A 24,028-nucleotide genomic window follows, 5' to 3' on the forward strand; every position below is an offset into this window, starting at 1 on the left:
CTTAGGTTGGAAATATTTAGACAGACAATGTCCTCAAGTTTCTAACAAGAATGGGGCATTTTGCCCTATAAATGCTATCAATATCTGGTGACCATGGATAAACAGATGCACTGATCAAATGGGTCCATTCATACTAATGGGAAAAAGAATTTGGTCCATATATGTCAGAGAACACAAATACTCAGTTACTTTTCCAACCCAAGTTTCTTGCCTGCATTTGATGGCTTCTTTAAGATTCTTTAAATAATTATGTTTCATTAATGTGGAATGGGATGTGCTTTCTGATCTTGGGGCTCAGGGACTGGACCAAACTATCAAGCTATCTACATCAATGGTTTATGTGAAATAGTTTTAAAACTATGCGGACTCTTTCTTGCATCAAATGAGGACTCAAAAGGGGGGAGAGAAAAAAAAGGCATCTGTCAGTTTGAAAGTCACAGACAGTTTATCTTTCTATAATTAGATTAGGAGAAAAATGAAGAACCCACTGATAGCAGGAAGAAGCAAGAGTCTTCTAGGTTCAGTCATCTGTAAGGAAATGAGAAAAAATATTTTTTAGTTCCTTTCAGTGACAAAGGCAACAACTGCATATGACAACAGGCCACACAACTACAACACAATTAAAATCTCTTGGTCGCTGGAGGAATCTGCTGTTTATGGCAGAGCACCAAGTACCTTCTGACCCTGAGCTCTTTAGTACCACTAAGCACAGAGAAACTTGTTAATTGACTTAAAAGCAATCTATGCAGAGATCAATGTACACTCCTGTGTCAACAGTTTTTTGACTCAGGAGAAAATCAGAATTGACTATCTAGGCAATTGACTCCTGCAGACAATTCTGGATTAATTCTAATTAACTTATATTGATCTTTTTTCTTTTTATTCACTCTACTACTATTTAATTTACCAATATTTTCTGAGCTATTACAATGTACATTAGGTGAACAAAAATTAGTATTACTTGCTTTTGAGGCACCTATCTATTAAAAAATGGAGTGGTTGATAAACACACAAATGGGATAAAGCATACTGACTACAAGGTAAACAAATCCTTTTCACTTCTGTGCATTCAAAAAATCTTTCCATCCATAATTAATTCCTTAAGGGAATAAGTCATGTCTTCTATTTCTTTTGTATCCTTCCAAAGAAGCTAGAGAATTCTGCAACAACAGGCATTAAAAAAATGATAAGAAGGTCTGTGGCTGTTTAAAGAGTCTGAACTAACATAGGATAATTTTTTTTTTCCTGATTCCTCAGGGGTTACACAGAAAAATAAATTTAGTTCCAAATGAGAGGTGTGTCTTTTCTTAAGTGATAGAACAGAAGTTTCTCCTAGGCTTTTGCCTTAAGAGTAGCCATTTTTTACTAGGTAACTATCCATACTAGAGCACCAAGTATTTTGTACAGTATGTAAGAGGATTTAAAGTTCATGATTTATCCAGATCTGTGTGCACTTTCCTGGCGCACCCTAGTGCTATTGTGTCTCTTCTCCTTCAGGGGCCAGATGTAATTTTATGCCTTCCTGATATATTTAACAATTTAATGTCAGAACCTATCAAGAAAAATGGCTGATACTGGAAGCAACTGATAGTTATAGTCCATAGCTAAGGAGTGTTTACTTTTAGAATCTCCTTTCTACTTCTCACCAGAAGAAACATCAGCTTTCATATAAAATGAGCCCTAACTCACAGAAGATCCATCTGATTCACTGTCCAGAGGAAGTGAATGAACTCAAAGGCAAGAGGCCACTCACTCATTCATTCACTTAATATTCACTGAGGACTTACTAGCTCAAGACGGTGGGGGATATAATCCCATCCCTAGCCTTTTTTAACATTCCTTTTGCCAGGGGCAAATGCAGCCAGGGCAGCATTTGAAGCACCAAACTTGGTTCTGCTATGGGTATAGCAACCTCGAGGAAAGGCTTCATCTGTGGAAAGTAAACTTTTTGCTCTCTTCATACAGATTTTTTGAAGTTCTGTTAAATCAAATATTCAGATAAGATCAACAGTGCAAGACTCTTAGAAACCCGAAACTTTTAAGTGCTCATTAAAAAGAGTCTGAATATTTTGATGTGTTAAACTGTACTGCACAGGGAAAGAACTGCAGAGCAGTGAAGCACAGCTGTCTGATTAATCTCAGCCCATTAAAGGGGTGTGAGAGATCTAGAATGCAATGCTGATAAAAAAAGAAAAAGAAAAAGGCAATGTGTAGTAACTCTAGGGAAAGCAACTTGGCGTGTTAACCGAATTCTAATTTAATCAGTATATGCCTATTCATTAGCGTGTAAAGCCATAACAGAAGCTATATACTTAAAAAACATAGGCACACACAAAGCTTTAATTTGGTACCATAATCTGAAAGAAAATTGGGCCCAAACTGCTTTATGTCCAGTTAAATCGTGCTACCATCTGAGAAGATAGTGAAATAAAACTGAAACACTTACTTGATGAGATATTCAGTTACTGTGCATTTCCATCTACAGAGTAGAAATATTTCAAAATAAATACACCATGTCAATTGAAATTCACTCCATCCTCTACTCTTAACTAAACACAAACAATTTATTCTGAAGTATATTGAATCACAATATAAAAGTAGAAGAATGCATTCATTCATTCATTCATTTATTTTTAAATTCTCACCCAAGGACATGTGCTTTTATTGATTATAGAGAGAGAGGAAGGAAGAGGGGGATGGGGGAGAAGAAGAAGAGAGGGAGGAGAGGGAGAAGGAGAGGGAGGGAGAGAGACATCAGTTGGTTGCCTCCCATATGCACCTGGACTGGGGATTGAACCTATAACCTGGATATGTGCCCTGACCGGAAATCGAACCCGAGACCCTTTGGTGCACAGGACGACACTCTAACCAACTGAGCCACACTGGTCAGGGCTAAAAGTAGAAGAATTTAAAATTAGTGATTGCATTCTACTCAAGTGCATGAAAAAAGAAGATAGTTCTTTACCTATCAAGCCTTCTGACATATGATTTGGTGATCTCATTTTTTGGGCAAGTATCCAAAGGGAAGTTTTTTTTAAAGGAAATCCTCTAGCCACCTGAAAATTAACTCAAACTGTGGCAAAGACCGAAACCAAGGGAATCTGAATTGGGAGGCAACATTAGAAAAATAAAGTTTATATTAAATATGACGGTTTTCTTGGGTGTTCCATATGTGGGAATTTCTTTACCAGGGTGGTATGATACAAATTTAGTATGTTTGCTCAGCATGGCCTCTGATGTCTAGGAAAGACATTTAAATACTATTTTAATGCTGATTCTTATGACTCATAACTTTCATGTTTTCTCTACACATTTCCTTTTAGGTCCCTGAAATCCAATTTCTAATCCCAATTCCCTATTGATCTTATGTCTTGAAAGTCAAAGATGACTTCCTCCTAACCAAAATCAATAGTCTTTTTTGTTGTTGTTAATCCTCACCTGAGAATATTTTTTCCATTGATTTTTTTAGAGAGAGTGGAAGGGAGGAAGTGAGGGGGAGGAGGTGTGGAGGAGAGAGAGAGAGAGAAAAAAAACACACCTCACATCGATGTGAGACATCATCTGGTTACCTTCTGCATGCACTCCAATCACGGCCAGGGATTGAACCTGCAACCCAGGTACATGCCCTTGACCAGGAAATGAACTTGCAACCCTTTGGTGCTCGGGCTGACACTCTAACCACTGACACACTGGTCAGGGCAATAGTCTTCTAAAAAATATGTTCTTACTTATTTTATTTTTTAAAATGTTTTTATTGATTTTAGAGAGAGAGAAAGGGAGAGGGAGAGATAGAAACACTGACGAGAGAGAAACATCAATATTGATCAGCTGCTTCTTGCACGCCCCCTGCTGGGGACTGAGCCTACAACCTGGGCATGGGTCCTGACCAGGAATTGGTGCATGGGTTGACACTCAACCACTGTGCCACAGGAGCCAGGCAGGGCAATAGTCTTTTTATTGCTCCCCAAATTTGCTCATGGTATTTGATGTCAGTGGTCACCCTATCTTGAAAATATTCTTTTGGTTTCTGTGATCTTGTACTTTCCCAATACTAACCAGAACCAGGACTAGGGTGAACTGAGTGAAGCCCTTAGGGCAGTGGTTCTCAACCTTCTGGCCCTTTAAATACAGTTCCTCTTGTTGTGACCCAACCATAAAATTATTTTTGTTGCCACTTCATAACTGTAATGTTGCTACTGTTATGAATCGTAATGTAAATATCTGATATGCAGGATGGTCTGCGACCCCTGTGAAAGGGTTGTTTGACCGCCAAAGGGGTCGCGACCCACAGGTTGAGAACTGCTGCCTTAGGGTGTAAAATTTAAGAGCTGCTCATTCTCAGAGTTGTGAGAGTGCAAGGTATTCAGACTAAACATGTCTTTGAATATAAAGACTAACTACATTTATTAGCACAAAGAAAATAATAAAAGCATTCTGTCTCATTACACTTACTGTTTTTCCATGGCAGAACATACGGCAGAGACTTGGGAACGCGCATGCCTGAAGCCAGGTTACTCTTATGTTCCATAACTATGTTGCTTGCAGGGCTGCAAAAAGAAAGATAAATCTGACTATGCCAGCATTCTTCAGGCAGGCACACACAAGACAATCAAAATGTGTTTTTTGTAATTTGGGGGAAAACAAAACAGACTACATTATGAAATGTAAACACATTTCCATCAAAACATTCTCGCAATTAGAATGATTACCATTTCTCTGGAAAGCTCACTGTTCTGTACAGGCATTAAGATGGGTCTAAGTATTTTCATTTCTTAGAAATTTATATAAACAGTAATGCCATCTACTGTTCAGTTGTATGACAAACACATCAATTCACTCAATAAACATGAGATAAAATAAAATGCCAAGACAATCGAACTAAAGGCAACAAATCTCAAAGAACTGAGGCAAAATTAAAATTGCCATAGAAGAATGCATTCTCACCCAAGGACATGTGCTTTTATTGAAATTCATTTTTAAGTTTTTCTATCTTAGTGCACACACAAAATAAGGTACAGTTACAATTACTAGCTGACCTCAGGAGCTAAGAAATAAAAATGGATAAGTATTCAATTGGGGGAAAAATGAAGTCTAACATCTCAGTCCTTTATTTTCTAATCCAGAAATATCCTCATTTGGATTTGAAATGTGATCTTCTAAGGTTTAAAGATAAAATAATGAGAAATCTTACAGACTTCAAAATTATATGCAAAATCAGTGGGAAGAAGAGATGCATTTTTCCCCCTACCCAACAGGTATTTTGGATTCCCTACTCTTAAACAAACAAACAACTTTTAAGATTATTTTTTCCTTAAACACTAGTTACCAAGAGTAAAAATGATCCACGTAGTATAGCTGGGGAATTTTTTTTTTTTTTTTTTTTTTTTTTATGTATAGGGCGTAATGTCACAGGAAGGCCATAGTATTCTGCCACCCGTGAGGAGTAAGCCCAAGTTGCTGTTGGATGTGTTGTACACAGAGAAGCCATTCTTCAGGCGCTCTGCTCTCTCCACACCCAAGCTGGGGAATTTTTTTAAAGCATTAAAATAATATGAACCTAGTGAAAAACTCAACTAAGACATAAGAATATCTGGCACCAGTGTCTCCTTTGCTAGACTCTAAGCTAGTATTTTTGTGTTCACACAGTGATTTATACACAGCATGTGACCTTTTTATGAATCAAGGAAGAAATAAGAAAAATAATCCACCAAAACAATATCTAGACTAAGTTACTACCAAGTAACGTCATCAAGGAAAGAGATCAATTCATGCTTTGGTGGCTTTTTTTGGTAACAAAGCTCTCTGATTTTGGGAGACAGTGCTGGGAATGAGACAATTTCATTTACCTGTTCTTGCCACAGTAGTTGGCTGTGCCCCAGACAAATGGGGTGCTAGTCTGTTCCCACAAATCTGCCAAAGGAAGCAAAACATAGTTTGTGGTATAAGACACCAGTTTATGCTAGTTGAATTTGTAAGATGGGAAATAATACACCTAAGTTTAGAGAAGGAAGTAAAAATTGATCAAGTACCCTGCTTAAGTGACACAGTAGCAGGAATTTAATTGAAGAATATAAACACAAACGACATAAATAATAATAAACGTGCCTAGAAACAGCAAAACACAGATGGCATAGCACAATTTATGGAAAAAAACAGATGTAAAGAAGTGCTTTTTCCAATCAAGAAGGAGAGGCTGTTCCACGTGTCTGCACAGCCATACAAATGTGCTCATTTTGGGGCCCAATAAAAATAACAAAGCATTCTGCAAAACATGGCATGTCTATAAAACAGGAAAATCTTCCTTCTGTCTAAAGCAAATGACTTGAGATTTAGATATTGTGCAGAAAAAGATGCAGAAGCACTTACCTTTATCCCAGTCTTCATCACAAGGAGGGCACTGCCATGTGCTCTCAACCAGAGTCTCTTGTCCAAGGTTCCTGGTTTGGTTGACTGTAAGACAATAGAGATTTTGACATGAGAACGGGACATTGCTAAGTTATGTTTAAAGGGGTTAGAGGCTAAAGAGGTTGCAGGGTAGCCCAATGGGTCTTTGTTTCTCAAAGATAAACAGAGTGGTCTTATCCCCTTGCTGACAGAGGACATGAAAGAAATAGCAGAAACAAAGATATTTATCATATCTGTGGCAAGAAAAGGATTTTTTTTAGCTAGATGAATTATTGGTAAAGTGAATCAGGTTGTTTAGAAGAGAAAGCATTTTAACAAACACAACCTGACAACCTTTTCCTGCTGAAAGTGTTCTTCAATATGGAAAGCCAAAAATCAAGGTGACAATGTAGCATAACACAAATTTAAAGGGGCTAACCCAGGGGTGGGCAAACTTTTTGACTCGAGGGCCACAATGGGTTCTTAAACTGGACCGGAGGGCCGGAACAAAAGCATGGATGGAGTGTTTGTGTGAACTAATATAAATTCAAAGTAAACATCATTACATAAAAGGGTACGGTCTTTTTTTTTTTTAGTTTTATTCATTTCAAACGGGCCGGATCCGGCCCGCGGGCCGTAGTTTGCCCACGGCTGGGCTAACCTCTAGTACCAAAACATTTCAGCTAGTCAGTCTTACCAATGTCTTGCTCTATACAACTTTTGTCATCACAGCTTGAAATATGATGACTGATTTCGGTCCGAGGAACCTGATGGCGAGCATTGAAGGGACAAGTAGCCAATTTGTTTGCGACATCAGGATGATTCTGTGGAACAAAAATTAAGGTGTCTATCAATTCTCTGAACCTCTTAAAAGTCCAAGGGGCATGGCTTAGCTTTATCTATAAATGGCTCCCCTAAAATCTCTCAATAAACTTGTAGCTTAGCTATGATAGATAAATTCATAGTAGAAAATTAAGAGGAATTTTTTTTATCATTCATACAGACCATATAATATCTCAAAATCATCAAAACATAAGCCTCTTTGTTATGACTATAGAGACTGACAACACAGATTTTGGGGTTAAAGCGGTTTATGTGGAGGTAAAGAGCAAATTTAGAATTGGGTATTTGAACATCTTCTCTCCCTGTTCTTCAGAGTCATGAGATTCAAGTGGCACAGCATGTAATGGTAGAGCTCTTTGGATGTCTTTGAAAGCTGATATTGAGGATATACAGTAATGCTAAAACACATTCCCAGTCTGCATTGCAGTAGTGGCCCTGTTATTGCAATACAATAGGGCTGGAAAATAATTGTTAGAAGGGAGCTGCAGAAGAAGCAAACCAGTGATTTTTCAGATTAACTTGGGAACACTTATTTAAAGTAATGATGCCTGAAATGAGGCTCTGAACAATTTGACCTTTATTTCAGTTATTTCACTAAGGAAAAGCCCAAATAATAGAGTCTACTCTGTTGACCAAGTTTCTTATTAAAACAAAACAAAGTATTTAATGTTACTCAAATCTTATGGTAATATACTAGCAATTAAGAAATTTACTTAATAGGAGAAGAAAAACATATATCATACAATACTAAAAAAAAAAGTAAAAATAATGTGAAATGGGGAGAAGGCTGGAAAAAAAAAATAGAGGGCGGAGAAAATTGTGAGGGCATTTGTCTCCATGATTTTTGTAAGGGATATCAGGTATTCCATTGCAAAGGTTTTGTGGCCAAAGATTTAGTGCATTAGAAGAGGACGTTGTGGTGGTATATTCAGATCCATACTGTCCATGTTCAACTTTAAGGGATCTTTGCTCAAAAGATTAAAAAGAGCTGGAGAAATAAAAATCGGCATTATAATCATATTTCCAGGACTACAAGAGAAACAGTCATGAAAGGATGTTAATACATATATAAATCGTATGCAGTTTGGATTAAGTACCAAAACTGTTTCCCAAGCATCAGTCCTGGCAGAACTTTGGCCTCTGTATCTGACATCAGCATTCTAACAATCTTTTCAAAGTGCCTCAGTTACTATACCAGCATTAAAGTAGTTTACATCAGCAAGTCTACAAAAGAATGACCAGAGAAGAAACACTAATAAGTTGTTTTTTATTTTCCCCCTCAAAGATGCTGTCGAAATTTGGAAAAAGAGTTAATTTTAGGAATAAGTTTTTCTTGGGCTAACCTCTAACTGTTCAACTTCTCTAAAATTTATAACCAAAAATATCGAAAATCAATGTATTATTGACTCAATACTTATCAGGACAATCCTTATCAGCATTAATTTCCCAAGGCAGAAGGGATTTTCTCATTGCTAGCAAAAATTAGTGTTTCCTCTTTTTACAAAGGGAGAAAAGACTCCAGAGAAGCTGTTTATCACTATGGGTGCTTATCACTAGTTTGAGGGGGGGGGGGGGGCGACGACAACAAAATAGGAAAAAACTGATGTACCCAAGAAGTAAACTCCTTTCTATAAATGTTGGTATTTAATACAAAGGTAGATTCCCAAAACAATTCTGGAAATTCAATTTAACACGTTAAAATTATCTGATATTTACAGAATTTGTTTTTTTAAAAACAACTCAGAGGGTATCACACGGCAAATTATGAAAATAATACCCTACCTTTCTGCACTTGATAAGATGATAAGGAAACCTGCAGGCTCTGATCTGGTGGTTTTTATCATAGGGACATTGTAATAGCTTTTCAGGGTCCAGGGAATCGACTGAGAGAGAGAGAGAAATAGGATAAGTATAAAGCTTAATAGGTCTTTGGAAAACTACAGGATTACAGGCACAATGTATTGTCTTTCTTTTAAAGCATTTTATTTATTTTAAAAATATTTTTATTGATTTCAGAGAGGAAGGGAAAGGGAGATAGAAACAGCAATGATGAGAGAGAATCATTGATTGGCTGCCTCCTGCACGACCCCTACTGGGGATGGAGCCAGCAACCCATTCATGTGCCCTTGACCGGAATCAAACCTGGGACCTTTCAGACCACAGGCTGAACCAGCTAGGGCAGGCGCAATGTATTTTCTTTTCTTTTTTTTTTTAAAGCACAATGTATTTTCCAACAGAATCTGGAACAATAGAATAAGACAGTCTGAAAACAACTTGAAATTTAAATAAAAGTGTAATTAAACATTTGAAATGAACATTTAACTCTGATAAGATAAAACTGTGTTAAGTCCAGCAAAACCAGTGATCAAGGGATAAGGTCTTAGCTCATATTTGGTTGTATTTAAATATTGCTGTTTTCACCCAGCTGGCATGGCTCAGTGGTTGAGCATCAACCTATGAACCAGGAGGTCATTGTTCGATTCCTGGTCAGGACACATGCCCAGGTTGTGGGCTCAATCCCCAGTGTGGGGCATGCAGGAGGCAGCCAATCAATGATTCTCTCTCACTGATGTTTCAATTTCTCTTTCCCTCTGAAATAAATAAAAATATAAAAAAGAAAAAAAATATTGTTTTCATTGTTGGTCATCCTTACTATTAAACAAAAAGTTACATGACATGACATTCTCTTTTTCCTTTTCTAAAAGTGCTAATTCAGGGTCATTTATAGTCTAGCTAGCCAACCAGAGCCTCCCAACTAGTATGCTGAAGGTTGGAATGGATGGGGTGCCAATATTTCAATGTAGGTGTCCACACACATGAGTTCCCATACCTTAACAGTCCCAGGGCAAGTTGAGGATAGTTACTCCTGCTCAAAAGCATCCCTGTCTATTTGCTAGTATGCCATGACATGAAAAAAGCACTGCTCTATATCAGTGATATGTCCTATGGAAGATTGAGAAATATTCATTGATAGATGACTTCTTTTTCACCTGTCTGCTTTAATTCATTACTACTATAAGTAGTTCCTGATCTTGGTTACTCAAGTTACCTCTCAAACAAAACCAATACCTTTATTAGATAAGTAGTTTTACCTTTTGTATTCTAATACATGAAAAAAATCAGAATTTAGTGATTATCGAATTTGCCATATTAAAAAAACAGAATAATCTGCAAACACAGAGCCTCCTGAAGTTAAGACACCTGCAGACATATGAAGCTGCTATGTGAAAGAAAGCCCCTAACTTATATCATGCTAGTTAAAACTACCCTTAGAAGGCTATACTTTCAGGGACTATTTCCATAGTTTGGAATTGTGGAAATTTCTCTGAACATATCTCTCAGAGAAGTTCCTCTGAACATGTAACTACCCTTAGGCTTTACAAGATGCCCAGGCTGAGCCCCAAATTTTAATAGGCTGGTTAAGGAAGGGAAATTAAATGGTTAAGCACATTCTCAGTATATTATGAGGATGAGAAGCAACCTAATAAAATGCTTTTGCCCCCACTGAAGGCAATGATAAAAGTGAAATAAGATAAACAATTCACATTTGATAAAAGGCTTATAAACCAGGAGACTGCTATGAAAATCAGAAGCTAGTGGGGAATTGAAACAGACAGTTTCACTGAAGAGTGGTAAACATGGAATAAATCGCGAACCATGACCATGATGTAAATGAGCCAGAAAGGTGACGTGAAGGACAGAATGAATAGGAAGGAAAAATCTTAGAGGACAGGCAGGCTTATTATGCCAACCAGGCGTATCCTGACCAGCAATCTTTTCCTCTGAAGCTTCAGGATACCCAGGGAGAGTTCACAGATGAAATTCATATTAAATCCTTTCATTTAGTCCATTCCATCACTAGCAAATGTTAAGCCATGTCTGCAGCTGACAGAACTGGACATACCTTATGATTCATACACACTTTACTGCCCACACAGTGGCATACGTCAGACTTGATAATGATAGTTTTCTACCATAAACGCTTTACTTTTTGGTCTCTAGTAATTTAGGTTAGCTCTAACCTGTTTTTTTAGATTTAAAATTTTTATTTTCTTTTTAATTAAAAAATTTTAAATGGCTATAAAATATATACAACATAAAATTTGCCATCTTAACCATTTTTAAATGTACAGTTCAATAGAGTTAAGTATATTCATGTTGTTGTCAACCAATCTCCAGAATTTTTTTCATCTTGCAAGACTGAAACTCTATATCCATTAAACAACTCCCCATTCCCTCTTCCACCCAACCATGGCAAACACTCTTCTTTTTGTTTCTGAGTTTGACTAGTCTAGATACTTCATCATAGTATTTGTCTTTTTGTGACAGACTTATTTCACTTAGTATAATGTCCAAGTTTCCTCCATATTGTGGTGTGTGATGGGATTTCCTATACCCATTTTTGCTATTTGCTTAAAAAATTAAAAAAAAATTAATCCTCACCAGAGAATATGTTTATTTATTTTAGAGAGAAAGAAAGGGGAAGAGAGGGAGTGAGGGAGGATGAGAGAGGCAGCGAGAGACAGAGAAACATCCATTGGCTGTCTCCCACAGGAACCCCCAACCTAGGTATGTGTCCTGACTTGGAATTGAATCTGTAACCTTTTGGTGTATGGAACAACACTCTAATCAACTGAGCCACCCGGCTAGGGCTGCCTTTTTTTTTTTTACTTAACATATCTTTGTGCTCCTTCTATGTGAGTTCATATAAGGAATATTTCATTACTGGTGGCCTCCCGCGCACACACCCCAATTAGGGGAGGGGCTAGGAGTGAACCCGAAACCGAGGTACATGCCCTTGACTGGGAATCGAACCCATAACCCTTAAGTCTGAGGGCTGACACTCTAACCACTGAGTAAAACTGACCAGGGCTCATAGATTCTTAATAATTTCCCTTACAGATGGACATTTAGGTTGTTTCCAGTTTTTACTTTTATTTATTTATTTATTTTTTAAAAATATATTTTATTGATTTTTTACAGAGAGGAAGGGAGAGGGATAGAGAGTTAGAAACATTGATGAAAGAGAAACATCTATTCAGCTGCCTCCTGCACAGCCCCTACTGGGGATGTGCCCGCAACCAAGGTACAAGCCCTTGACCGAAATCGAACCTGGGACCCTTCAGTCTGCAGGCCGACGCTCTATCCACTGAGCCAAACCGGTCAGGGACAGTTTTTACTTTTATATACAAGTAGTCATGTAATGGAATATGTGCACGGGGGTGGAGGTGGGGAGGGGGGAGGTCCCTCAGCCCAGCCTGCATCCTCTCTAATCCAGGACCCCTCGGGGGATGTCCAACTGCCGGTTTAGACCCGATCACGCACTGGCAATCAGACATCCCTCTTGCAACCTGGGACCGCTGGCTCCTAACCCCTCACCTGCCTGACTGCCTGATTGCCCCTAACCACCTCTGCCTGCTGGCCTGATGCCCCTAACTGCTCCCCTGCCAGCCTGATCGCCCCCTAACGTCCCTCCCCTGCTGGACTGATCGCCCCCTAACTGCCTCAGCCCCCACCACCATGGCTTTGTCCGGAAGGATGTCCGGAAGATGTCAGGTCTAATTAGCATATTAACCTTTTATTACTATAGATGCTGTGACTAACAATCTAGTATATACTTCTTTGTGCATTGTATGAGTATTTGTGTTTGGCGGATACCTAAGAGTGCAATATTGATGTATATGCCTGGGCAAATAAATTATTCTAGGTTTTGTTTTCTCAGTGCAAAATTTGAGTGTTAAATAAAGTCATTTTCAGGTCTTTTTTGGTTCTACACTTGTGTGATTCTAGTGCTGGCTCCCTTTTGATTTCCTTGGCCATCTAAGAATCCTAGGTCACTTGAGAAATAAGAATATTCCCTAGGATTTCTTTAATCCTAAAAACTCAATCTACATCAACATTATGTATACCACATTACTCCTTAAAATAGAAAGAAAACACAGGTGTCCCAGTTGCAGCCTTTTCAAAGCTTGATGACTTCTCATACCTCTTTAACTATTTAAATTTTAAATATCTTATTTCAAATTTGGGCACTTCTCTACATTACTATTACACAGACCGTTTCTCTTCAACAGTTTAGGAGAAATATGAATCTTTGCCACACATTAGAAGTCCTGTCAGACATAAAATTGTATGCAAGTTAACTTATTTTCTAAAAGCAATAAGAAGTACATACTGTAAGTTTCTTCCATGTTGGAAATGAAGGAGCCGAATCCAAGTGCTGGGGAGGGGGAGAAAAAGCAGTGGTTCAGTGAATCAGAAATGAAATGTACGTAAAGGTGGCCCTAAGAGGTAGAGTCAAACTGGGATTGAAGCTACCCAAGTTCATTATGAGAAACCTTTAGTGTCCTCCTCCCTCACATATTTTTCCCCCTTTAAAGCATTCTTTGTTACTTTAAAGCATTTCAATATCATGGCTTAATTCACACTCTTGGAATAAATTATAGGGCTCCCAAATAGTTAAGAAAAACCACACTTGACTACTAACTTAAAATGTATTCAGGGGATGTCAGTCTACGTTAAGTGCCATTACAGTAGCCAATCACTGTTTACCATCTGTTCGGGTTTGATGCTATTTAACATTAGAGCAGGCAAATCAGACCACAAGAATACTGTTGTTTTAAAAAAAATACAGGATGGAAAGGCTGCCAGTCTTGCTCCCCTCTGACACTTGGGAATGCTGGAAGCCTGTCAGACAGTCTATACACTCAATCCCTCCCAGCGATGTTCTCCCTTACTGTTTCTATGACTTTCCTTAAACGTGATCAGGAAGTGCCACAGGTTTTCCACTGATGCTTTACCTCCCCTCGGTCCCCCCATCTCCTATGCTAAAACGAGCAGACGTGGTTATTTAATCTCTCCGGTTAACAGTCATTCCCTCTATGCTTTGAGGTAAAACTTCTGAATGTTAGGACTAAAGAACTTCCCATTTTATGGATAACAGACCCATAAAAGAACAGGTCTGCAACGGGAATGTGGGAGGTGAAAAGACAAGAATTGGTTTTGTAGTTTGAATTCTCTTCTCCTAGAGATCCCTCCTACTGAGCACTGTGATTAAATACACTTATCATTATGGGGGAAAACAACCTAAATTTATATAAAACCACCCCGTAAGAACCTCCTGCAAACTGGCTCGATTTACAGTTACTGCCTCTGGAGCCAGCTCTCCTTTGGCCTCTCCCACAATTCCACACCCCTTCCCCCCCATTCTATGACATAAGCAGCCTTGGAATCCACGAAAAGAAATACCAGTGACCAGCTGGAACCCTAGTTTAGTAATTGGCCGCAGAGCCCATCTGTTAATTACAACCATTAGTGAAACTGTCGTAAAAACACTTGTTATGTCTGGATTAAGAAATTCTGACCTTTCCTTCGACATGTTTTACTTGTACACGGTCACTCTATGCTTTTAAAATCAAAATAAAAGAGGTTTGGAAGGAAGAGCCAAGCATTATATTCCTGGATTTTAAGGCATTTAAAGGAATGACCAGCACGGGATTCAACAACCTGTAGGACGCCATCCTATCCTTTGGGGCAAAAAGACTAATTAGGGCAGGTCAAGGGCACTGGAATCCATGGCTCCTCGTCAGCCTTGTCCATTCAGGTGTCGTCCCCAGCAAACTGTCAACGGGACCTTCTATCTTTTCCCGGGTACGAGCCGCGCTGAAACGGGCCAATGACACCACGTAGTTCCAGTTTGGGGGTGAATGTAGCCGGAGGTAACCGGTTACACTCAACAGAGCTGGGGCTCGGTAACATCGTTTTTCTTTCTTTAAACAGAACATTCGGAGTAGATTTAAGCGACGGGACTGAACAGGGGAAGCGGGGAAGGTGGATAACTTGTTTAGACAAAGGACCTCGGGAGGCCCTCGAGGGGACGAAGCGGGGAACGGCCTGCAGTCGAACAGCTGCGCGGAGGCCCACCAGGCGAGGCCTGGGCGTGAAGGGGGGACAGCAGTTGGCGAGGCCCCGCCCCCTGAAGGTGCGTTGTTTGGGGGCCCGGAGCCAGGGCCGCGTCGTCGCCCCTACCTGAGTCAAGACGCGCTCTCCACACAGTCGCCTCCACCCCGCGCCCTAGCAACGCTCCCTTCCGGCGCCTGACGTTAGGGGTGGGGCCCACTTCCGGTGACGTAGGTCTCCGCTCTGGCTGGGGCTGCGGGTGCAGCCATTGTGTTCCTTGGTGCGCCCTCCTCTGGCCCTTCCTTCCTGTCTGCAGATCAGCCCCTCCCTTCAGGTTTTGGGCCCGGGAGGATGGCGGCCTTGCGTGGGTGGGACGCGCTCCTTCCCCGGCTTTGCGGTGCCATCTTAGGGAAAAGAACGAGGGCTTAGAAATGGGCCTTCCAGGAGGGAATGGGGCCGGTTAGAAGTGGGGTGCTGGTTGGAAAGAAGCCCTGTTTATGGACATTGTCTAGATAGAAAGGTAATTGAGATTTTGAGGGGCGAAATGAGGAACATTGTCAAGGCGATAAGCAGGCAGACCAGCCAAAAAACCCCAGTCACCAAGGACAGGAATCTAATTGATTTTGTTTGGCACAAGTTGCAGAACCTCAAAAGTCAGTAATAGTACCCGAGAATGCTTGGTAGGACGATGCCCTAGTCCAGTGGTTCTCAACCTTCTGGCCCTTTAAATACAGTTCCTCATGTTGTGACCCAACCATAAAATTATTTTCGTTGCTACTTCATAACTGTAATGTTGCTACTGTTATGAATCATAATGTAAATAGCTGATATGCAGGATGGTCTTAGGCGACCCCCGTGAAAGGGTGGTTCAACCGCCTAAGGGGTCGCGACCCACAGGTTGAGAACCGCTGCAAAGAGAGTTTCAGAGTTGAGAGAGCCCTGGCTGGTCTGGCTCAATGGGTAGAGCATCAGCCCGCAGACTGAAGGGTCCCGGGTTCATTCCCAGTCAGGGCACATGCCTGGGTTGCCGCTCAATCCCCAGCAGGGGGCCTGCAGGAGGCAGCTAATCTCTCTCATCATTGATGTTTCTATCTCCCCCTCTCTCTTCCTCTCTGAAATCAATAAAAATATATTTAAGAAAAAAAATTGGAGAGGTAAAGAGGGTCAGAAAGTTATAACTTGATAGTGGGAATCCAAGCATTTATATTCTGAGCCTTTGTTCTGGAATCTGATACAAAAAAAGTGTGAAAAGTTCTTGTCCCCAAGGTGGTTAGGCAAACAGGCCCAAAAGTGGGTGAAAGTTTAAATGGAAGTACAACAGATGCCAAGAAGTGGTCGAAACTATAAATCAGGGGTCCTCAAACTTTTTAAACAGGGGGCCAGTTCACTGTCCCTCAGACCGTTGGAGGGCCGGACTATAGTTTAAAAAAAAACTATGAACAAATTCCTATGCACACTGCACATACCTTATTTTGAAGTAAAAAAACAAAACGGGAACAAATACATTATTTGTATTTGCACGTGGCCCGCGGGCCGTAGTTTGAGGACCCCTGCTATAAATTCATATTAGGAAGAAATCAGTGGGGCCTAACGTGACCAGGGAAGGCTTTATGGCAGTGGTTCTCAACCTTGGCTGCACATTAGAATCACCTGGGAATCTTTTTTAAATCCTGATTTCTGGGCCTCCATACTCCGGAAATTCTGTTTCCTTTTGTTACTAAATGCTTGTGGCCCCAGAATTTCCAGAGGATGAGGCCCAGAAATCAGGATTTAAAAAGATTCCCAGGTGATTCTAATGTGCAGCCAAGGTTGAGAACCACTGCTTTATGGAGAAAAGGGACTTGTGGCCTTTGAAGATTAGACAGAAAAAAAAAGGAAAGTGTTGACACTGCAGGTAGATCTGGTGATGCTATTTTGCAAAACCAACAAGTAGAAGTGTGATATGACAGAAATTTGTGTATGGTCCGCGGTGTAGGTGGCAGTCTGGGAGATCAGTTTGAATGCTGAAGTATTGTATTTTTGGAACATTTACCTGGTTTATAGAGCTTAAATGTGACTTAGGAGAATCTGTCCTGACAGCAAGGAACTGAATATGGCTTCAGTGAAAAGGATCATGGAAGGGAGGCGTTTTATTTTTACATGAGTAATTTGTAAACAAATTATGAGTTTGTGTGTTTTTTTTTTAAATTATCAGCCCTTGGGCTGAAGAGAGTGTGCTCTACAGCCTTTGCTTCATATTAAGATCCTAAAAAGAAATGTGTTAGTGGAAGTTGGGCCCAAGCCATTCTTGTCAGCAGATGATTCTTAATCTTGCCTGTGCATTAGAATCTGGGGAGCTTTTAAGACATAGTATTCCAGTTTCCCATCCTGGACCAAGTAATCAGAAAGGGCTGGGCATAGCTATTTTTAAAAGGCTGCCCAGATTATTTCAATGTGCAGTTAATGCTGAAAACCACTGACCTCGGCACTGCTTTGAATTTACAAAAGCTATTCTTTCACCTGGGTGCCCAGGATGATTTCTATGAAGGAGAAGCAAGCTGTTAAAGTGCTTCTTAAAACATAATTGCTAAGAGTAAAAGCTTCATTTCAGGCTCAGCACAAAGCATTTTAGAAAAAGCTGCTGTTTTGGCAACTCAGTTTTAGATTGTTAGGAATATCTTAAAGTATTCTTTATGAAATCCTCAACCTCTGAATTTATCTCAACATCATTCATGCAGATTGGTGGGGCCAGTGTGATTTGAAGGGAAATATGATTTTTTTTAAGGCTTTAAATTGCAGTAAGCTGGTGAAAGTGTTGACACTGTTACTGTGACTCATAAGTACTTTTCATTCAGACACCTGCAGATCGAAATTTCTGAGGAAGAAAAAGCTAAGGGTTTGAGAGGATGGTGAGTGGGTGCCGAATCAGCATCTAAAGTCAGGCTTCACTGCATTCAGTAATGCCTTGTCCAGGTGACAGGATCCTCAACTGACACAGCTGTTCTATTTAGCACCAGTAAACAAGCCCACCAACTTAAAAAAATAAGCAAAAACCCGAACTGTCTTTCAGTAGAGATTTTAAAATAAAAACACACCACACATTTATTCTTTCTATTTTAAAATGCTTTGTTCATTTCTTTCCAACCCAGAAAGTTCCTGCTTTATCTGAGATCCCTGCTGAGCTTTTTCAGACTTCTTTCTTTTTTTTTTTTAAAGCCAGGTTGAATATCTTTGAAAAGGAAAATACAATGAGAGACGAAGGCATTTACACAGGGTCATTCTAGGAGCTAGCTGGGATTAATACCCTAAATTGAATCTCATCTGTGCTGGTTCTGTCTGGTGATATCTAATATTTTATTATATAGTAGAGGCCTGGTGCATAAAATTCATGCACTGGGAGGGTTGTCCCTCAGCTCAGCCTGCACTCTCTCCAATCTGGGACCCCTTGGGGGATGTCCGACTGCCAGTTTAGGCCCAATCCCGGCAGTTGGACATCCCTCTCACAGTCCAGGACTGGTCGCTCCCAACTGCTCGCCTGCCTGCCTGCCTGATTGCCCCTAACTGCTTCTGTCTGCCAGCCTGATCACCTCCTAACCACTCCCCTGCCAGCCTGATTGATGCCTAACTGCTCCCCTGCCAGCCCAATCACCCCCAACTGCCCTCCCCTGCAGGCCCGATCATCCCCAACTGCCCTCCCCTGCAGGCCTGGTTGCCCCCAACTGCCCTCCCCTGATGGCCTGGTCGCCCCCAACTGCCCTCCCCTGCCGGCCATCTTGTGATCACATGGGGGTGGCCATCTTGTGCAAGAGTGTGATGGTCAATTTGCATATTACCTCTTAATTATATATGATTATATAGTGTTATATTTTGGAATTAATAATTATTAAAAACAAACACTCTGGACTAACGAGTTAATGTACAGATCTCTAGTGATTGGAAAAAATATTTGTTAGAAAATCAGTTTTCTCAGCTTTTATTTTTATTTTTTTAATTTAAAAATTTTATTGTTTAAAGTATTACATGAATTTCCTTTTCCCCCCATTGGCCTATCTCTGGCCGCTCCCACTCCCCAGCACATGTCCTCACCCCCCTACTGTCTGTGTCCTTTGGTTATGCTCATATGCATGCATACAAGTCCTTTGGTTGATCTCTTACCCCCTCACCCTCCGCCTTCCCTCATAGGTTGGACAGTCTGTTCGATGCTTCTATGTCTCTGGGTCTGTTTTTTCTTTTTTTTTTTTCCTGCGGCAGGTTTATTTGTACAAACAGCACAGGAGGACACCAGCGCCACGCAGCGCCCAGGGGCCCCACCAGTCCTTTCGTCCTCACGTCGGCAGACAGAGGCCTCTACAGTGGAGCCTTCGTGGGGGCCTGGGCACCTTTGGGAGCGGGAGCCTGAACCCCTTTGAGCTGCAGCTGCACCCGCAGCCTGGGGCTTGGTTTCCGCCTTGGCCTTGGCCTTTGGCCGGCAGAGCCTGAGCCCCTTGGCAATGTGGGCACGAGCACTTTCCCAAGCTTGGGGTGAGCGATGTAGGCAAGACGACTGAGTTTGTGGCTGGAGCCCTTTGGGATGTTGGGCCTGGGCTCCTCGGGCTTGACCAGGGCCTTGATGGCCTCAGCACGTGCGCTCATGGCCTTGGCGTTGTTGGCCTGCATCTTCTTCAGGCCCTTCTTGTTGTGCTTCTTGGCAAAGCGCATGTTCCCTAGGAACTTGGGGTCTACCCCCTTAAGAGGTTCATATCTTTGTGATGGGGGTTTCTTGATGCCGTTCCTGTGCCATTTTCGTGACTGGTTGTGCGTGGTATGGTTCTTGGACTTGGCCATCTCTGCACCAAAGTCCGAGGCTCCGGAAGTGCCAGGGACCGGAAGAGAAAGAGGAGGCTGTGGTGCAGCACGGGAAATACCGTCGTCAAGGCTGGTAGGTACTACTCTCTGGTTTTGTTTGTGTTCATCAGTTGGTTGTTCATTCCACAAATGAGTGAGATCATGTGATATTTATCTTTCTCTGACTGGCTTATTTTGCTTAGCATAATGCTCTCCAGGTCCATCCATGCTGTTGCAAATTGTAAGAGTTCCTTCTTTTCTATAGCAGGTTAGTATTCCATTGTGTAGATGTACCACAGTTTTTTAATCCACTCATTTGCTGATGGACACTTAGGCTGTTTCCAAATCTTAGCTATTTGTGCTGCTATAACATACGGGTGCATATATCCTTTCTGATTGGTGTTTCTGTTTTCTTGGGATATATTCCTAGAAGTGGGATTACTGGGTCAAATGGAAGTTCTATTTTTAATATTTTGAGGAAACTCCATACTATTTCCCAGAGTGGCTGCACCAGTCTGCATTCTCACCAGCAGTGGACGAGGGTTCCTTTTTCTCCGCATCCTCTCCAGCACTTGTCATTTGTTGATTATAGCCATTCTGACAGGTGTGAGGTGGTACCTCATTGTCGGTTTGATTTGCATGTCTTGGAGTTAGCTTTTATTTTTTTATTTTAAAAATTTTTTTTTATTGCTTAAATTATTACAAAGAGTAGCTTTTATTAATGAAGGAATTTCAGTAGTCCTTGAGATTCTTTAGACACTTTGTCTTTCAGAAAAACCCAATAAAACTTAAACTTTAACCCATCGAAAGACTAAAATATTAAATTTCTTTGTTTCTGGTTTGAATGTCAACTAAGTCCTGGTTCTCTCATCTAATTATGGTTTCTCATTGGTAGTTAAGTATATAATTAAAAATAGGAAAATTACTCAATAAATGCAGTTGCAAAAGATTTCAAAATGAGAGATCTATGGGGGAAGCATTGCTTTAGAGAAGGGTGAAAAGTTGGGACTGGTTACAACTTTTTAGGCAAAATAGCAGGGAGCCATTCTCCCTTAATATTTCCATGATATAGGACAGCGGTTCTCAACCTGTGGGTCGCGACCCCTTTGGCGGTCAAACGACCTTTCACAGGGGTCACCTAAGACCATTCTGCATACCAGATATTTACATTACGATTCATAACAGTAGCAACATTACAGTTATGAAGTAGCAACGAAAATAATTTAAAGGGCCAGAAGGTTGAGACCCACTGATATAGGATGTCCCAAAAAATGTATATACACACTTTGAATAATTACAAAGGCAGTGTTTATTAAAATACATTTTTTACTTTCAAAATTGAGCTATCAGCTGTTAAAGTGTGTATTCCGAATGGGAATAAATTTATTTTTAAAAAATAGCAGTTAATGGGAGTTTGCCAAGAATAGCCAACATCCAGCTCTAGAACTACAAGATGATACAGGATGAATGAAAAAACCAGTAGTGATTTTTTTTGTCTGTAGTTTAAATTTACTCTGTGTCCTAATATTATATATCTGTGTAAGCCACATTGCCTGTAATAGTTACAAGGATACTTGAGAAATCAGTTCTCTACGTTTTACTTTTACTTCTAGGCAATTCCTTTCTCCAGAGTTCAGCAACAAATAGCCACTCACACCCTTTCTGGTGCTGGCATCTAAGATATAAATTATAAGTCAAAGTTTGTAAACCATTATTAGTATCACTTTGGCAATGCTTAATAGAACAGATGGGTAAGGAAATGGAAACTTCTGAAAGTTGTTTGTTGAAAAGATGGTAGAATGGCAGACATATGCTAAAGAATTTTTACCTACTAAAAACTGTAAAGGACTAGACTTATATTTTCTTGTGGCCTCCTCCTGTCCTCCTTCCCTCCCAGCACTTAAGTGATGTATCATACTAGTGGTTCTCAAAGTATAGTCCCAAACCAGCAGCATCTGCATCACTTGGTAACTTGAGAAAAAGCAAATTATTGGGCCTCACTACAGACTTACTGAATCCAAAACTCAGGGCGAGAGATGCCCTATATTTGGTGTTCTTCTAAAAAATGTATTGTGTGAAAATTATTTCATGTGTCACTCCCTCCGTATGACCCTTCTTAACTACAATTTGTGTTCTAACAGGTCTGCAAATGATTTAAAATATACATTTTTTCTTGATTTCAGAGAGGAGAAGAGAGGGAGAGATAGAAACTTCATTAATGAGAGAGAATCATTGCCTCCGGCACACCCCCTGCTGGAGATCAAACCCACAACTCAGGCATGTGCTCTGATAGGGAGTAGAACCATGACCTCCTAGTTCATAGGGCGAGGTTCAACCACGGAGCCACACCGATCGGGCCTCCAAATGATTTTGATACCCACTAAAGTTTGAGAACCATTTTTTTCCACTATAGTGGTCAACATTGTTCCTTCATGATGGACCATAGGCCCTACAGTTCTTACCATAGTACTTCAAGCATTTTAGATACTTGATTTGACTTGAGAGCACAGGTATATTTTTTCAGGAGTTGCAGCTACTGTAAGAAATCTTTTAACTTGTAAGAGAATAATACGTGGAAAGAAGAGACTAAAATATTTGAAGGTCCCCCTCCCCCCATTTTTTTTAATCCTGGAAAGAAACATTAATTGGTTGCCTCCTGCACCCTTCCCGATAGGGTTGGGGGAGTGGGGGGGGGGGGGGGGGGGAAGGGTTTTGGAGAATTGAACCTGCAACCCAGGTATGTGCCCTTGACCAAGAATTGAATTGAACCTGAGACCCTTTGGTGCACAGACTGACTCTCTACCCACTGAGGAAGGCTGGCCAGCCCCCCCCCTCCCCCCCCCGCATTTTATACCACAGCTACTTGGAAAACCACAAAAGGGCTATAAAGTATGGACCAACAATAGAATAAAGATGTGGAACTGATGGGATATGTTTTCTTGTGTGTCTAGGACATGAATAATAGGCCTTAGCAATTTCCCCCTACAGTTCGCACTATGAACATAAGGGTAGAAACTCTAAAACCTGATGTTTGGGAAAAAACTTTATAGTTGGAAAATCTTTACTGTTACATAAGTACAGGTTAAATTGCCTTGATAGGACTTTTTTTTGTAAAGATGAGTGAACCTGGTGAACAAGGTTTTTGAAAAGTTCATTTATTGAGTATAAATATTCAGCACAGAGCACCGAGTCTCTTTTGACCCCACCATGTCTATAGCATATAGTTTCTCCACACTCAGCAAATTTGTTTTGTGGGCATGTGACTAGTACACAAGATCATTCCTCTTTTAAAGCATCTTATCCTATCTAATAATAGAGAAACATGGTAATTAGCTGTACCTCCGCTACCCTTCCCATTGGCTAATCAGGGCAATATGCAAATTAACTGCCAACCAAGATGGCGGCCGGCAGCCAGGCAGCTTGAAGCTAACAGGAGGCTTGCTTGCTTCAGTGATGGAGGAAGCCAATGTTCCCCGCCTGCCTTGCTGGCCTCTGAGCTTGCAGTTTAAGAAACATTGTTACAAATATAGAAGCTAAACAAAACCCCAGAAACCTGCTTTCAGCCAGCCGGGCTTCAGCCAGCAGGACTGCAACATTGTTTCAATTATAGACAAACGCAGCCGGGATCTCAGAGCTGGAGTGAGCAGGACCGCAACAGTGTTACAATTATAGAACCCAAACAAACCAGATACCTGCTTTCAGCAGCCGAGGCCTCAGAGCTGGAGCCAAGCCTCAGAGCTAAAGCAGGTCCAGAATAAAAAAAAAAAGAAAAAAAGGACAGGTTGGGAGCTTCAGTCACCCTCCAGCCTGAAAACGGCCCTCAGCCCCTCACCCAGACTGGCCAGGCACCCCAGTGGGGACCCCCACCCTGATCCAGGACACCCTTCAGGGCAAACCAGTCAGCCCCCACCTGTGCACCAGGCCTCTATCCTATATAGTAAAGGGGTAATATGCCTCCCAGCACCAGAATCAGTGGAGCAGCGAGGCCTCCCAGCACCGGGATCCGCGGAGCTGCAAGGCCTCCTGGCACTGGCACCGGGATCAGCGTGACAGGGGGCAGCGACCAAACCCCCTGATCCCCTGCAGCTCTGTGTGTGAC

General features: G+C 41.0%; 1 protein-coding gene, 1 non-coding gene and 1 pseudogene across 2 annotated transcripts; all 3 read right to left on the reverse strand.

Annotated features, from left to right (window-relative positions):
- Positions 1-316: 316 nt before the first annotated feature.
- GTSF1 (gametocyte specific factor 1) lies at positions 317-15,292 on the reverse strand. Its single transcript, XM_006095811.3, has 9 exons — positions 15,256-15,292; positions 13,403-13,447; positions 9,010-9,110; positions 7,082-7,208; positions 6,367-6,450; positions 5,847-5,910; positions 4,453-4,547; positions 2,447-2,479; positions 317-528 (listed from the first exon to the last, which is right to left on the reverse strand). The coding sequence occupies exons 2-8, from the start codon at positions 13,416-13,418 to the stop codon at positions 2,463-2,465; spliced, it is 504 nt and encodes a 167-aa protein (XP_006095873.1). The 5' UTR covers positions 13,419-13,447; positions 15,256-15,292; the 3' UTR covers positions 317-528; positions 2,447-2,462.
- LOC111827414 lies at positions 5,390-5,518 on the reverse strand. Its single transcript, XR_002830968.1, has one exon. It is a non-coding gene; the product is annotated as a small nucleolar RNA SNORA11 (small nucleolar RNA).
- A 4,160-nt stretch (positions 15,293-19,452) lies between the features above and the next one.
- On the reverse strand, positions 19,453-19,940 carry LOC102419625 (annotated as a pseudogene).
- Positions 19,941-24,028: the final 4,088 nt, after the last annotated feature.

Source organism: Myotis lucifugus, unplaced genomic scaffold (assembly GCF_000147115.1).
Source record: "Myotis lucifugus unplaced genomic scaffold, Myoluc2.0 scaffold_160, whole genome shotgun sequence".
Taxonomy (NCBI): Eukaryota; Metazoa; Chordata; class Mammalia; order Chiroptera; family Vespertilionidae; genus Myotis; species Myotis lucifugus.